This window comes from Centruroides vittatus, unplaced genomic scaffold (assembly GCF_030686945.1).
Source record: "Centruroides vittatus isolate TY-2023 unplaced genomic scaffold, ASM3068694v2 scaffold_861, whole genome shotgun sequence".
NCBI classification, from domain to species: domain Eukaryota; kingdom Metazoa; phylum Arthropoda; class Arachnida; order Scorpiones; family Buthidae; genus Centruroides; species Centruroides vittatus.
This window is the reverse complement of record NW_027122718.1, coordinates 5,343,914-5,361,396: the sequence shown is the minus strand read 5'-3', so window position 1 is coordinate 5,361,396 and position 17,483 is coordinate 5,343,914. Positions and strand designations below refer to the sequence as shown.

The 17,483-nt window shown below is 29.7% G+C and overlaps 1 protein-coding gene across 1 annotated transcript in view; it reads left to right on the top strand.

The window, feature by feature from the left end:
• Positions 1-17,483, top strand: part of LOC136990213 (KAT8 regulatory NSL complex subunit 2-like) — a 30,661-nt gene that overhangs the window by 3,642 nt on the left and 9,536 nt on the right. Inside the window, exons 2-5 of the mRNA XM_067288592.1 lie at positions 4,504-4,739; positions 4,818-5,023; positions 13,001-13,115; positions 13,197-13,360. Of these exons, the coding sequence (XP_067144693.1) occupies positions 4,504-4,739; positions 4,818-5,023; positions 13,001-13,115; positions 13,197-13,360 (721 nt within the window). The remainder of the gene's footprint in view (positions 1-4,503; positions 4,740-4,817; positions 5,024-13,000; positions 13,116-13,196; positions 13,361-17,483) is intronic.

The following is a 17,483-nucleotide window of genomic DNA, read 5'->3' as shown; positions in this document are numbered from 1 at the left end:
ATCATCTCCTCTCGAGGCTAGGTTACTAGTCTTAGCAGAGGTGATTCTTTGAAAAATTTCCACATATATTTAATGAAAAAGTTGTCCAAATTGTTGTGGGTAATAATTTTTATTGAAGGTGTTTTTCAATTCAGAATACAGTCGATTCTGCTTAATTGGGACACATTGCGACTAATCCATTTTGGCCCAATTAAGCGGCTGCCCCAAACAAACTAATAATAATTTTCAAAATTTAGACAATACAAAGCTCGAGTCCTTTTTTGTAGTTATCCTTTTATTCCAGTCAGGGAACCACAAACAGCAAGCAACTTGAAGTAAAACTTCTAAAAATAACAGATGAATACAATCAAAAAACTTTTTGCTTTTTGTAAGTCAACGTCGACATAATTTTTAATTGTAAGTTTTTTGATTGTATTCATCTGTTATTTTTAGAAGTTTTACTTCAAGTTGCTGGCTGTTTATGGTTTCTGGACTGGAATAAAAGGATAACTACGAAAAAAGACTCAAACTTCGTTTGTATTGTCTAAATTTTGAAAATAATCCTGAGCTAATATGTAGAACTAATAGTAAATTCTAAAATATGTAATACGTAGGTAAATAAATAATTAGGTAAAAAATAATAATTAGGTACCTATTTTAACGCTTTATTAAACCAAAATACAGAGAATATTTGTAATATATATTTACCAAATTCACGATGATAGATAACTGATTCGCATCATGCTAGTGTTGCCAAATACAGTATTAGTAGTGACGTATACAGGTGTTAACCATTCGATTTGTTCCTGATAAAATGATTTTTCCTTTCTCCCTTTTTAGTTAGAACATGTTCTAACTAAAAAGGGAGAAAGGAAAAGGGTTCATCCAAAAGTCACCTTACAGTCTTCCTTTGAGCACAGTTTCCTTTATTTGGAGATGGGCTACTTCGTGGGAGCATCCGTATAATCCGCCAGCTCCAGATGCTGGTCTCAACAATCGGATGGCTGCTGTCCTAATCTAGATGTAATTATGCACATAATACCTTCCAAGGAACTCTAGCTGTCTTCTAAGTCAGTTGAGAAACCTTGAAAAATTATCCAGGGATCTTTGTCCCTTTGCTTTTAAGGGAATTGTCCGGTCCAATCCAGAGCAGGGTCAGTAGCACAAATTCAGGACCACCTCAGATGGGATCCCCATGTGATACGTCCCACTATACTGACCCCCTCTGGAAAAACTGAACTGCTCAAGCAAAAGACAAAATCGCTTTGTTTCTGCCAACCGTTAGGCCTACACAACATTAGTGTACATAGTGTCTACATATTTTCAGAAGATCCCTAAAATATATCAAAAATTATTACAGAAATTTGTGCCCATTATCATTGTCATGATGAGCCCTACTATTATCTGCCTCACGGTTATAGATATTTTAATTAATATCAAAAATTGCTAAATTCCTTTTCTGCTACTGTCCCAATTAAGTGATTAAATTATGCCCTAACTTATTAGTTTGGTTTCCATTCTTTGAGATTTGGCCCAATAAAGCGGCTGCCCTGATTAACTGGTGGCCCAATTAAACAGAATCGACTGTATTATATATTTTTTTCATTAAAATAAATTATACAAAATGTTTCTTCACTTTCAAATAATGATAAAATTTGGCAAAATTTATAGAATCACTTCATGAGGATATTTTCAGTGTTTTAAGCATGTAGAAAAGAAATAAAACAAGCAATTAATGCAAAATAATTTTCTAATAATAGTTAGACATTTTGCCTGCATTAAAAGTTATTTAAATGATCAACATAACATGTTATGTAAATTAAATGTATAATTTGTTAACATCACATAGCGGAGAAAATCTATGTATTTAATTTACGTACAGTTTTGCATGTGTATGTATATAAGTGCCAAATTGGTATATTCATATAAACTTTAATTACTGAGTTGTAAATTTTTGAAAGCATTCAACTTTGTATTAATGAAATACAAGGACATAAAAGTATGACAAGCAACGTTAATTCATATTTTAACATAAAAAAAGTAATTTACAATTGTTTGTAGAATAAGATGGTTATTGATTGTGTCAGAAATCCATCTGTAAAATTGTAAGAAAATTAGGGAAAAAATTTTTTAACATAAATAAATAAATACAACACCTTAATTTGTTGCTGAGAAGAATATCTAGTAGTAATGATATACTAAACTAATCTTGGAAATATTTAATTATTTTTTTTAAAATATATTTGACTTTCAGCATATGATTTTATTTAAAAACATAAAAATACAGTACAGGAAATCCTCGTTAATTCGAACACTGATAGTTCGAAATCTCGTTAGTTCATAACTGTACTTTTGTTTCGGCCAGAGAGAGAGATTTTCACATTAAGGAATTTGGTTAGTTTGAAATACAGATACTTTGTAATTCAAAGTGAAAATTTTGTTTGATATGCATATGTTAACTTGTTCGTTTAGATCGAAATGGCTTCTTACTATAAAAGAACAATAAACCAAGAACAACTCTAATCTGGTCAATATGTCTTTGCTTTTACAGTAACACATTTTCGGGTGTCACCAGACGTGTGCTGTTTACCTTCACATTTATATTATTATTATTAATTAATGAAAATAGCATTCTGTATACATATTCATATTCTGTTTGCTTAATAAATTACATCAGTTACATGGCATGTGATATATTGACAGATGTAGGCTGTGTAAATCTCGGATAATTCAGAACTCGATAATTTGAAGTCACGATTTTTTCGTCCTTTGAATTTTGAACTAACGAGGATTTCCTATAGAGCTAGTGGAAGGAACGGCAAAACTAGATATAGGCGCCTCTAATGACGACTCTGGGTAACAGAATCGGGGCTACAAAGTCGGCACCAGTGTTGTTCCACCTAGTACTTATGTACTAATCTAGTACCTTTTTACTTGTTCCAGTACCAAGATACCCAATACCATTTTCCTAGTACCATTCATGAAATACTAATACTTTTCCTTTCAATTTAGTACCTTTCAAAACATTCATTTTTATTCTATATTTCTATATTTTTTATTTACTTTGGCAGTAAATAGATGTTTTTATTGCTTCCTCATTTGAGTGCAGCAGTTGAACGTATTTTTTGCAATTAAATTTAATAAAAACTAAACTACAAAATTGAGTTCTTACCAATTCCTGTGAAGCACTGTTATTAGCAAAGGAGCTAGTTAAAAGCAACAACGATAAAATGTTACATTTGGAAACCACCATCTGCTTCAACCATACAAAAACATTCTAGTGAGGAAGATTCTGATGATGACGATCTTACCAGTGATTTTTCAATGTGATAATTTTAAAGTTTAGTACTTCATGTTCATTACTTTTGTTTCAACATTTTGTTCATTTGATTGTTGTTGAGGAATAATAGCATTCTTGCAATATATGAATTTATCCTGTGATGAATTTTGTATGTTACATGTAACACTATATATATTTTAATAAATAGAAATTTGATAAATTATAAATTTATATATTATTTATAAGTATATATTTAAATAATATATAATATATACATATATCAGTAGTTTACGGTCAAAGTAATGCCTGCATTAGTCAATACAATCACTTCTCAACTTACGACGGGGTTCGGTTCCACGACTTCGGATGTAAGTCAAAATGGTCGTAAGTCGAGAAGCGACTGTACTTAACAACAAAACAGTTAGCCATTGTAGCGATGATTTCTGTAAATAATTATCTACAATAGAAAACCAGGCTACATACAAAAACTTAATCTTTAATTTCTTATGTACATGAGATATGGTGCGATTGTACAGGTTAAACATAGAATCGAGAACATGTGCGTACAGAGCGAGGTCCGAATTCAAATTGAGGTCATAGGGTCAGAGTTCCTCCTGGTGGCGACTTTTGGATTTTTGCCCAAAGTTGTCGCCACAGCCATCTTACACAAGCACATGTGAAGGGTAACTAACTGCAGAACAAAACTAAAGATGACACAATCAATCACAAGATATATTTGACAAAAACTATAAAAAATTGATACATTTTAAAAAAATTGTAATGAAATTTTTTGTTGTAAGTGCGAATGGCTGTAAGTCAAGGTGGTTGTAACTCGAGAAGTGACTGCAGATCATTTTGACTTAATGTATTGATTCTGCATGTACGTATGTTGTATTATCGATATTAATATTGATTTTTAAAAAAAATACTATCACACATTACTGGTTAACTTTGTACCTGGCAGCACAGTAATATAGGTAACACTACAACCAACCACACAACAGTTATTTTTTGAAGTTTTGTGTGGCAGAAAGCTGTGATTCATTATCACGGAAAGAAAACAAGCACCGCGTTTCAGTACATATCCAACCCAAAGACGCGTGTGTTTTCCCAAAGCAGTTTTCTTTGCCTGTGTACAGGTGGCACTCAACTCAGTTCCACTAGCTCTATATGTAAATGTGTATTTAGATTAAAAATGTTATCGTGTTTGAGTTAAAATTTTCAATCTTATAATTTATTTTTAGAAAATGAACAGTAATAAGAAGTCTTCTAGTGCTAAGAAAGGGAAAATTCCTCAAGAAAAATTATTCTGTAATTATGTGCATAGGGTATGCATGCAAACACGTTTAGATGGTTATGATTATTGCCTAAGGCATATATTAGAAGATAAAACAGCACCATTTAAACAGTGCAGTTTTGTTCATCCTCAGAATGGCAAACGTTGCACTAAAGCTGCTCCTAAAAATGATAAGAAAGATGGGTGAGTTCATAAATTTGAAAATCTCAAAATTCAAATTTGTTACAATTTGACATTAAGATTTCACTGTTAATTTTCAAGTGTGTGTCCTTGGCATGCTAGAAAAGCACTTTTAAACAGAAGAGCTGCAAGCATGAAAAAAACAGTTCAGTCTCCCAAAGCAATTTTAGAAGCATTGGAACATTATTGTGCTGGACCACATGACTCTCAAAACATAGGTGGAAATTGGAATTATTCATCAACTGACAATGGAACTCACTCCAATTTTTCTCTAAGTAAATTTATAGGTAAATTCAGATTTTAATTTTTATTTTTACCTTTATTGTAAATATCTATACGTTAGTGTATAACAGATTACAGTGGAGCATTGATTATTGAAAAATCGGTTAACCGAAAGCACTCCAGTCAGCAAATTCAAATTTCCGCTAGTGCTGTGGCACTGCAGCACTCTCCCCTTCCCTGCCAATCTAAACTGTTGACATACATTAATGTATTACTTTATGTAAGATATTTATTTATAAGATGTGTGATACAAAATATATACAGCACAGTTTTGTGTCTAATATATTTTTTTGTAAATGATCAGTTATCTGCACGATCCCAGTCCCAAATTATTTCGGATAATCGATGCTCTACTGTATATACTGATGAACAGATTTATTAATGAAATATTGATATGTGTAATATGTTCTTGAATTATAAAATCATATCTAATATATAATAATAAATTTTTCAATAACAAGTCAATATTTTACCATTTTTAATGTTCAGAATTATATATTTTTCTAAAATAAAACTTCTCCAGAAACTGGGCTATACTATAATGTAAAAACTCACTACCTTGATATTCATCCAGCTGATTTTTCCAGATAAATGAATGTTTTCGGTCTACTTCTAAGACCTGCTTCAGGTGAAAAATTTCAAACAGATCGAACTTCTAAAGTTTTGATATTCTAATATGTCTGATGCAGAAGAGCTCACATAAATTCAAATTTAGATCTTTCAGAATCAACCAATAGGATGCATCTAAGTGTAAAGATCCTAAAACTGTTTTTCGTAATTACGCATCAAAGAGAACTTGCCATGCTTGTGAAATGCACCTCTCCTCCTTTAAAGTTTATACATTGTTCCTGCTTCTCTGCTTTAAAAATCTCAAGTGCCTCTAGTACTTTGAGTTAGTCCATGTTTGCCATTGTTCTAATTAATGTAGCACATCGTAAATCAGGTTTAATTTCCTCCTTTCCTTTTCACCTGAAGCAGGTCTTAGAAGTACTTTATCATAGCTTAAATTTATCTTTGTATACATAGCTTAAATTTATCTTTGTATATTGGAAATTATGGATGCAGATATTTAGTCTTACAGACTAAATATCTGCATCCATAATTTCCAGTATAATAAGTCCTGTTAATTGATAAATGTACTAGTATACAAAGATAAATTTAAGGTCAGAAGTAGACTGAAAACATTCATTTTTCTGGAAAATCAGCTGAGTAAATATAAAGGTAGTGAGTTTTTACATTATATATTCTTCTTTCAAGATAAAAAATTCATATAATTAAAAGTTTATATTATTTAAAACAGATTTTGATGAGTTTATTGATGTTGATATTTGTATTGATGAGTTCATTATGTCATTATATTATTTTCAGGTTAAAAAGATGTACAAGGTGTATTCATAAATATGACGATTTTTATTTTAATTGTTTTATAATGAAAGAAAATCTAGCATACAACAGCAGTGATACTACACCGGAGTAAGGTAAAAACAAACATACCACTCAGTCTGTTACCGGTGTGAGTCTTATAATAAACAGACCATTAGGAACGTTTTCGAACTCTCGGGTTCTTCCTCAGGTAACTAATAATTTCTGAACGAATGCGATTCAAATTAAATTCAATTGGAACACCAGTCAGAACTCTATCACGTGGATATCAATAACGTCATTCAGGCATGCACCCCTTTATCTGCTGTAGATTATCGTAAGTTCTTGTGTATGAGCACCTGCCAGGCTGTTGACAGAGTGATTTCGTCCTTATGGTTAATGCAATTACCATCTTTGAGTGTAGCCATGCAGATGTAAATAGCCTCTAGCCATCTAAGATGGTGTATGTGTTGCATAGTGTGGATCACCTTCGCTTGATTGAACATTGGTTCTATGCCTGGGTCTGAGGCATAGATGGCTAGAGCAGTGGTTAGTTCTTTTGCCAGCCTGTCGAACAAATTTTGAAAATATATGATCCTTTGAAATCCTACTTTCTATCTCAGGATAAATCTCCTAGAATTTTAGAAGAGTTTTTTGAAAGAGAATCTTTAAAAATTTGGCTAGAGTTTGTACACAATCAAGCAGCTCTTTTTCAAAATGCTGTAAAATTTATTGAAGGTGACAAAATTTCGGTAATCAAAATAGCAAATGAAATTAAAAATTTAAAATTTCAATGTCAAGAGCAGTTAGAAAATAATTTTCTTCCATTAACCATTCATAATAGTTAATATAAATCAGTTAGAAGAACAAGTTGCAATAAATCGCACAGATTTCATGAATCATGTCAAAAACTTCTATATTAACTGCTTAGGTTATTTAGAAGAGTGATACATTACAATAATATTGAACATTTTCATTGGGTTATATTAAAACAAGAACTTAATTGGGAAGATGTGCAAAAATCATTCAATCGCATTAGTCAACATTTTCCAGATTGTAATATTTCCGAAAATGATCTTTTTATTGAGTAATCATTATTTTAAAAAATTATATTGATAAGGAAAAGGCTAAATCTTGGACATCAGCAAAAATCTCAACACAGAACAAATGGTTAGAAATATTTTATCATTTTGAAACAAACTATGTTCCATACAATAATGCATTAAAAATTGTGGAATATGCACTGTCCTTATTAGGAACTAATGCCACGACTGAATGCATTTTTTTTCTACTATAAATAAAGTGTGGGCATCTGATAAATCACAATTAAATGTTGAGACTTTGAAAGCCATATTATGTGTGAAATATAATTTAACACGTTCTTGCGAAAAATTTCGTGACATTTTAAACAACAACAGCAATCTACTAAAAAAAATTCACTGGACTGAGAAATATGCGAAAGAAGAAAGAGTTTTTAAAGATTTATAATAGTATATATATTTATTATATTTGTAAATTTTGCATATGTTGAAATTTAAAAAATGTAATACAATACAATTTTTGGGTTCTTTGATGATAAAATTTTGTTGCTCTAGAACAATTTTTTTTCAACAAGACAACCACTCTCCCCTGTCAATTTTGTCCCGCTTCATCAATGTTAAAATCTGGTCACCTTACCTCTGGTGCCAAATACTCTTGTTACATATAGGTACAAGGATCCTCTTTTGTATCTTCAAGTGCAAGGTATGCCTGTCCATAACTGTCAGGTACAGGGATCACTTCTTTCGTTCTGTCTCTATTCTATCACAATACAACAAAATCATACAATGTCCTAGTTATATTTTTCTTAGCCACCAATTGGTTGTATTGCTGGTGTTGGCCTTTTTACGCATTGGATTCCTCCCAAGAATCTAAGATGCAGTAATATATTGGCATTGAATATGTGTGAACCCGGGAAGTATGGCTCTTTGTAGTTGGCTGATGGTGATTTTTTTCCAATTTTGAGATCTGGTGTTCCTGTACACCTGTAATTCCTGCTTGCTGTGTGGATGCATTGTCAATTAATCTACACAGATCTCCATCTCATCTTCATTTCCACAACTACAGGTAGTTCCCAATTTTATGATTTGACTGATTACTACATTAGAAGAGATGGTATTAATGAAACATTGCTATAGGCATGAGTTAGTGAATGACTGATTTCTTAATAAGTCATTGTTAAGAGCAGATACTTATTGTTGTTCATCTTTAGCCTGTGTAAGAACAAAAAGCAACATAAATGAATAACTTTAGAAAACAAGTACAAAATTATAAACAGTAATAGTGCTCCGAGCTTCATAAAAGATTTTTGCATCAAATATTCTCTAAGGTTACTGTTTTTAAATATTTTTCTTTGTTTCAAAATAGTACAAGAATATTTATTGAGATTGTCACAGTGTCAGGTTGCAATTTTTAATTTATTTCATTTAAAATATATGCTCTCCGTCTCAAATTAGTAGTATCACGCCCCTGTATATCATACTTTTCCTTTAACAATAGTTGTGCTGATCATCTATTAACTGCTTTCAGGAGAAAACTTTTGAATTGAAACAACGTGACTTCCAGTTTGCACCAGAACTTCATTTATAGTCACTTGGGCCTCCTGCCCCTAAGGTTTCCATATCTGGTCTCAGGTTTCATCTGTCTAATTCCATCCTCAAGATTAAGGAAAGACAGGCAGACAACAGTGGGAATTCATAGGTCTGCAAGTTTTTCAAATTGCAAACTTATAAAAAGCCCAATTAAAAATGCATGATTTTGAGAATTTTCTCAACAGAGGTTTAGCACCTCTACTGCATCTAGTCAGCCTATGGAAAAGAATGAGCATTTAGACAAAAAAAAATATATTTAAAATAGTAATGTTGTTTATTTTTTCTTTGAAAAGAAAAGATGTTAAAAATATATTTATATTTTTATTGTTTTTCAACATTTTCCTATCGAAAATCCTATATGCAGGATTATTCTTTATGTATTTATTTGTATGAAAAATTAGTTTCTGCTTTACAAGTAACTTCTGGGAACCGATTAACTCATAAAGGTGGGAACTATCTGTATTAACACGTGGCAAGTGGGAGTTGCCGTGTGTCCCAGGGAAGAAAAAAAATTGTTAAAGAACTAGTTAGGTTATCACAATTTAATGAAGTAAATTTAATTTTTTGTTTCATGTAGAACATTGCATTTTAATATATTTTACTGAGAAGTCTCAAATTTTGAAGGCCTCATTTATAAATATCATATAATACTCAAAATATGCTTGTGGTATATATAGTCTGGTGTTTGTGATATGGCTCTTTTGGTCAAGTTTGCTTCCTGTCATTTTTGTGAGAAAACATACTTCTACATCTTGAAGAAAATATTTACACTTTATTAACAGTTTACATACAGTTGTTAGGTACACTTTGAAACATCTGACTTCTTGATTTTATGATACGATCCATGTTAGTTCTGTCCCTGACTCAAGTTGTTGACTGTTCTCACTTTCTCAGAGGTCTTTCATCACTGAAATGACTAAGGTGAATTTCTGATTCGACTTGTCAACCTGACTGACCAAGATATCACACATTGCCCCATTTCTTTGCTGCTTTCCCTTTTATCTGAACTCCTGACTGGTGGACAAACCAATACTGATGATGTTGAATCAAAACATTAATGTCTCGGGATCCTATTACTGCTGTCACTCTTCACTTTGTGACTATAGAAGTTTGTAGGACCTTTAAACCCAGTCCAATAAATATATTGGCCTGCCCTTTGTTTGCCAAGCATAATGACTTGATAAAGTTAGGCCTAGTTAACTACAGTGAACAAATTGAGCAGCCGAACCAAGATCAGCCTCCCAGTCTTCACAAAGATCTTTGTCTGTAATAAAATATCATTACCAATCAGTTGTATAGATTAGAGTTGTATTTTCCAATCTATCTCATGAGAGTGCTTCAGATGTGTTGTGGAAATACCAAATATTTTTTTGAATTGGAAGACACTTGAAAACATTTGGTGATGATGATGATGATGAAGAAAGCAAGATATAAGTTGGGAAGAAGGGAAAAGAATGAGTAGAAAGCCAATTCAAACAAACTAAAAACATACATATTTTAGTGTAATTTCAATAGTATGTTTAAATGCTTTTGTAAATAGAAATTTCTCTATGAATTATGAATAAAAATTGGTTGAGGAAAATTTTGTGTCAGTTCATCAGTGGTCATATGAATATTGTCTTAAACCATTATTTAAAGAGAATAGTTGAAGAATTTAATTAGTTTTCAAGATGTTCAATGCAAGAAATTTTCAAATGGTAAATATCAGCCAAACGATAGGAGTTATATAAACAGTCATTGATAGCCAAAGAACTACATGCTGTGCATGTAATTTTGAATCATGTATGTATTTTGAACAATATATACTGATTTATCTATCACATTATTTTAAAATCACATATTTTAAATACATGTAATTTGTTCAGAAGTTAGTAGTGCCAAGATTGCTTTTCATCATAGATGTCACGACACAAATCATCGATGACACGATGACATTGCTATTTAAATTAGATTTTGCTGCGCATGCCGGAAAAAGATGCTATTTCCATGTTTTGGTACACACCACAGTTGAATCTAAATTAAATTTATTAATAAAATCTGCACTAATTGACATTCACATAATATCAATACCATCCAAAAATTTGTGCTTAAATATGTTTAAGTTAAATTAAATAACAAAAGTTTATTAATATAATAATAATAATAATTTTTATTAATACAAGGTATTCAGTCAATTAAAACCCTGATCTTTACACCAAAACTGAAACTAAAATTTAAAATTAAATCAGTTGAAATGCAATATTTCAGAAAGTGTGGATAAAGTATTTGTTGTCTGTCTTGATTGATTTGGTTATATTTCATCCAGACAGTCAGAGTTGAGTCTCTATTTTCAGCAGTTCTCTGTAAAGTGTTGGTTTCAGTTTTAGTTGGTAGTGACTGAACAATTTTCTTTTAATATATGTACATATATACATAGAATATAGATGTAGATGATAATATATTGCATTTGTAGGCATTTTTATGTATGAAATACACTTTAAAAAGAGGGGAAAAGGCTTTGTTTTGGGGGTCAGGAATGGATTAATCCATTTTATATTGTTTCTTATGGGAAAATTTGTTTTGATTTTAGAACAAATCAGTTTTCTAACAACTTCTAGGAATGAATTAAGTTTAAAAACTGAGGTTTGACCATAGTTTAAATTGTTGGCATTTCTTAATTATTGTTCACTGTTGTAAAAGGTGGTATCACAATAAATGTGAGATGAATTACTATTAATTAATACTGATAACAATAAATTACAGTTTAAAAAATCCAGCAACAAGTTGTTTAACTAAAAATCTATTTGAATCTGCTAATCTCAGGATTAATATACAAAATACTGTAGTAATGTGTTTTGCCTTAATTTGCAATCTTCCTTTACATACTTTTTACATTGATTCCACTTCTATTAATTATGTTATGTTGTTCAATGATCTGGGATTAATCTTTGATACTAAACTTGCTTTTAAAAATCACATTTATAAAGTAGTTAAACATCTGGCTATTAGATGTAGAATATTACGGCAATTTTGTAAACCTGTCTCGTCTAAAAGTGCATTGAGCTATTTTCTCTAGTAATTTTCAGTTTTGCATTGATTATGGATTATCCATTTGGTCTGTGGTTGCACCTTCCTTTTTGGAAAAATTGTTAGCAGTCTTGATAAAATTTACTTATCTTTTAATTAATAAATTATGCAACTTACCATATACTCAGAATCCTAGCTTCATTCACAAGGATTAGATTAGGTTTTACTTTGTTTTTTGAGCGTATCAAATATTTCAATCGCTTACTTATTTATTTTAAATTTTATAATGGCTTTATTTACTATGATAGGCTATTTTTAATTTTATGTAATTGTTGTCTTTGTTTTTATATATATTTGTTAATTTTGGGGGTAGATATCAACTGTTCTTTGGGACTTTTCTATTTACATGTAAAAATAAATAAACAAACTTTGATTTTCTTGAAAATATTTGAGAAGTACACTTTGTCCCTTTACTCCAGCGGTTCCCAACCAGTGGTTTGCGAAAGATTTAAAACTTTTATTCATTTTAAATTACTATTCTCACATTGATACGAACTGAATTTAATTTTTACTAAAAATGTTATGTTTTCTATTGTAATAGTACTGTTAGAGCATGTTACTCTTGAGTTTAATGATTACTTACATTAAAAGTTTTGATTTAAAGTTTATTTTTAGATTGACACAGTTTATGTTTCTTAAACCTTATAGTTCCTGCTAACAACAATGAAATCAAAGTGGTCCTGGTCAAAAAAAGTACCCGCTTCGCTGCTTTACTCAATAAAGGTTCATACACAAACAATATTACTAAAATCTGTGATGACCAAATCATGATCTCTTTTTGTAAAATGTACTTTGTGATTCATCTTATTAAATTTCAAATAATACACATGTTTGTTTTATTTTTTAATTGACTGTTTCGAGGAAATGATGATAAAATCTAAGGCTAATTATTTCCATAATAAAATAAATTTTTTTCTTTTTCAGATAGAGACATAGATAGTGATAATGAAAGAGAAACTACTGTAGTTGATCAAACTTGGCGAAAATCCATCGATAGTGATAATGAAAGCATTGATAGCGAACAGGATGATCCTTTAAAGTATGATTGATTATACTATTTAATCAAGTATAAATTTATGAATTTGCTTCATTTTTTATTTATTTTTTATTATTACATCAGGCATGCTGGGGTTTACACTGCTGAAGAAGTAGCAATGATTACAAGAGATAAGTTAATTAAATTGCAGTCGCTATATATTGATCAGTTTAAAAGACTTCAACACATATTGAGAGAAAAACGTCGATTATATGTTCGTACAGTAAAATCAGAAAAGGAAACATTAGGTAAATTTATTATTATTTAACATGCTAAATAATCAAATGTTTATAATAAAATTTTACTGTATTATCTTGTCATTAATGTCTTATTAGTTATGTTTACTATAAGGGTGTTAAGAAATTAGACCATCAAAATGAAATAGGTGGTAGAGGGAGTCAATACAAGCAATTTTGGTTCTTTGAAGAGGTGGTTGCTACAGTCCCCTTACAAGATACAGGCTCCTAGAGTTTCTCTACTGCTCTGCATGGCAGGCATGTAATGTTGGAAAGCCTGCCATCATTGTCGTGTGCCTTGTTTTGTAGTGTAACAGTTTTGTAAATATAGACAGATGCATCTTAGAAAAGTGAAACCTGGAATCATAAAAGAGAATATTAGCTGTTATTTCTTTTTTGATAACCCACTTTTAATTACATGTCAAATTAAAAAATGCAATTAACAATAAAAAGATGACAATCATGCAAATACTTTAATAAATAAAGAATATAAGTCAAATCTAAAAGGAATACCTTTAAGTGCAATCAATGTTTACAAGAAGAAAATACTACAAAAAAAACTAAAGCAGCTTTTATACCTATTTAAGGAGTGTTTTCTAGAATTGGGGTGTAATATATTAAAATTAAAAAATTAATTTAATGCTCATTAATGCTTTCATTTTACTACAAGAACTACATTTGAACAAAATTAAATGCATTTGTAAAAACTAGAAAATGTAGTAAGATATCTGTATTTTGAACAAAATGGAAAAAACTGATCTGAATAGCATATAATTGAAAATTAAATAAAACATTTTTTTCAAATAAATTTAACTACAAGTCGCTTTGTTTCTAAATTGTATATTTTTCTTCCTTCTATTTCGAGAAACAAAAGAAAGTTAGTATAAATCAATAAAATGGTCAAGCTATTCAATAAGATGCTGAATTTTGGTTTCATTTGTCCAATTAAGTCTTCAAAAAGTTTACTCAAAGTTTTGTTTTATTACTTAATTTGTTTAATTTCTTCTTTGTTGATAGTTCTTTAATTAATATTTTAAATCTCGTGTGAATGATATTTTAATTTGCATAAAATGATTTCTACAGTCTAAAGTTTTAAAAATGAATTGAATATCTCACGTGTTAATGACATCATCATGGGTTTGGTTTCATTTCACAGCAAAAAAATACAATATTAATATAAATAATTATCAATCAGTCAATTAATGAAATTGTTTTATCATATTTATATATAATTTAGAAAAACAATGATTTTATAAACTCATCATCAAGTTTTATTGAAAAAAAAAATTATGGGTGGATTAATTTAAGGGATTTTTCACTATAATTCATTTTGTCTGCATTGAAATAGTGAAAATGAAGTCGAAATGTAAATATAATAATAAAACAATTTAAATAGTTTAGATGATGCACAAAAAATGTTATTAATAAGTACAAAGGTTAAATCTGTGAATAGTTTTGAATGTTCTGTTAAATAGAAGTTGAGTTGAACTATAGTATCCCTAATTTTGACAAGGAATATATTAAAGTTGCTATTTTTTTTAACATAAATAAAAACAGTTAATTAATTATATTATTATTTAAGTTTTAATTAATAAATTAGTTAAAACTTAATATAAATAACATGGACATAAGATGTGAAACAAAATCACAACTGCAATAAAACAGAAGATTATAAAATGATCTATTTGATGGAAACAGTTCAAAAATAATGAAACATATAATGGGATAACAAATGATGTTTATAAAAGAGCATTTTTAAATTAGATGTTTTGAGTTGAATTAATTTGTTAATATTCCTCTGTAATAATTTATTAATATTTTTCTACTTTTACTGCAATGCACAATTTTAATTAATAATTAAGCAGAAGTACAAACTTAGTAATCTTAAAATGCATTATTTGAGTCTTTGTGAAAGTCATCTATTAGATCCATTTTGAGAGACATACATTCGGGTTTATATATACCGTATTTTCCGGCGTATAAGATGACTTTTTAACCCAGGAAAATCTTCTCGAAAGTCGGGGGTCGTCTTATATGCCGGAAAATACAGTATATTAAAAATTTTAGTTACATATATATTATTTATGCATTAACTGGATTTTGATGAGTAATTTGAAGTTTTAATGCATATACATGCATATTTGAAAAAACACTGAGTGCAATGCTTTTAATAGATTAATTAAGAAGGAAGAAAATATACATTTCATAATAAAAATTGTATTTTTACACTAAATCCTCTCTTTAAAATTGCTGGAATTCTAATTTGCATTTCCTCAACACATTACTGTCCACTTGTGAAAAGGTGTGGAACCAGTATGTTGACAGAGTTAATGTTTATCAGACATTATGGAGAAATTCGCATCTCAGGAGCTTGCAGATATGCATCTTATTTATGGGGAAGCTAAATGAAAAGGGTGATTAGCACAAAGACTGAATGTATAGTACTCCAAGCACCAAATACCCCTTCATTCAATGTTTGCCATATTTGCTCAATAAGAACTAATGATTTTGAAGAACTAGCAATTCAACATGTAGAGCAACAGCCTTCAACAAGAAATATAAAGCCAAATTTTTCTAAACTGACTGTATGGGAAATTGTTTAGTTGTAGAAAAAATTCATTACCATGACCAGTTTGGCTGTGATTCTTCTGTAAGCCGGCTATCTCATTATCAACACTAATATTAGGTTATATTTATTACAGTAAAAATAGGAAAACAGGATAAGTCACAGACTTCTAATGCATTACATTTCTATGCCTTAAATTTTTTTTAATTCTAGTACAATAATAAAAGAAAAATTAATATTTCTAGTTTATCTTTTTAATCTTTCCCTAGAAAGTGTGATCAGTTATCCAAAATTGTCCTGCCCTGATTATTTCAAACAATTAATGCTCTACTATATTAATATCACTAAATGAAAAGCATTGGATATGAAGTTACTCAGATATCTGGCAACTTGAATTATGAAATAAGTCATTTGTGTTACTGCTGGTAATCCAATTCACTCATATGTTGGTAAAAAATTTAGTAAATATTTTGAAAATCTTGGAATTAATTATATTAATATGTATTGATTCTGTTATTCAGTTGACATAATATCACTTAATATGCCTTTTGTGTGATGCATTTACTGTATTAATTGAGGGATTACTGTAATGCAATTGATGAAAAAAAGGTAGGATTTAATTTGTATTAATGTAATATTGCTTCAAAAGCAGTTGTATTTAGCCCTAAAGAAAATTTATAGATTTATAGGTTTTCAGGTAAATAATCACACTTTGGCCTATGTTTGGCTGATATTTAAACTAAATTAATCAGAAGGGCAAAATGACAAGTGCTTTTCTTTAGATTAGGTGCAAACTTATATACAACAGACTGTATTAACATTTGTTTATTTTTCTAAAAATATATTGCTAGAATTACAAGCTTTGTACATTGCATTTACTTGTATAAAAAAAATAATCATCTATATGTTGTATGTATCCAAGTTGCTCTCTATTGCTCCCCTTACTGAACATGTTCAGTCCCTGTCACTAATTCAACTTCTCATACACACATTAATCTGCATGTTCAGCTAATAGAAAGCAACTTGCAGAATAAAGTGACCTTTTAGTATAGAATTTTAGGTAAAATGCTGATTAGGGTTTCTCATTCCCTGGTCTTTTGCTTGTCCCTGGATTCCGGGATAAAAGTGAACTGTTTCCCGGGATCCCGGGAAATCCCTGGATAGAATTAATTATTTTTAAGATATACAAAATATCATGAAATCAAATGATATAATTATTTTTCATCTTTTAAATTAATTTAATATGCAACCTCCAAAATCATATTAATAATGCAGTGTAGATATATATTAAAAATTACCTTTGAATTACATAGAAATTTTCACAAATAGAAAATATTTATTAAAGTTTGCTGGAAACTGTATACAACAACAAAAAAAAATGCTTTGAATTGAGTTGAAAATTTAAAAAAAAAAAAGAACTTGGATCAAACTTCTAACTTAAAAGGTAATTTTCATTTTTTAAATAAAACATAACACAAAATATTATTGTAAATTTTTATAATAAGATTTTAAAAAGTGAAGATGGTCAATACTCCTCAATCTGATTCCCATCACTCAATCTGATTCTTA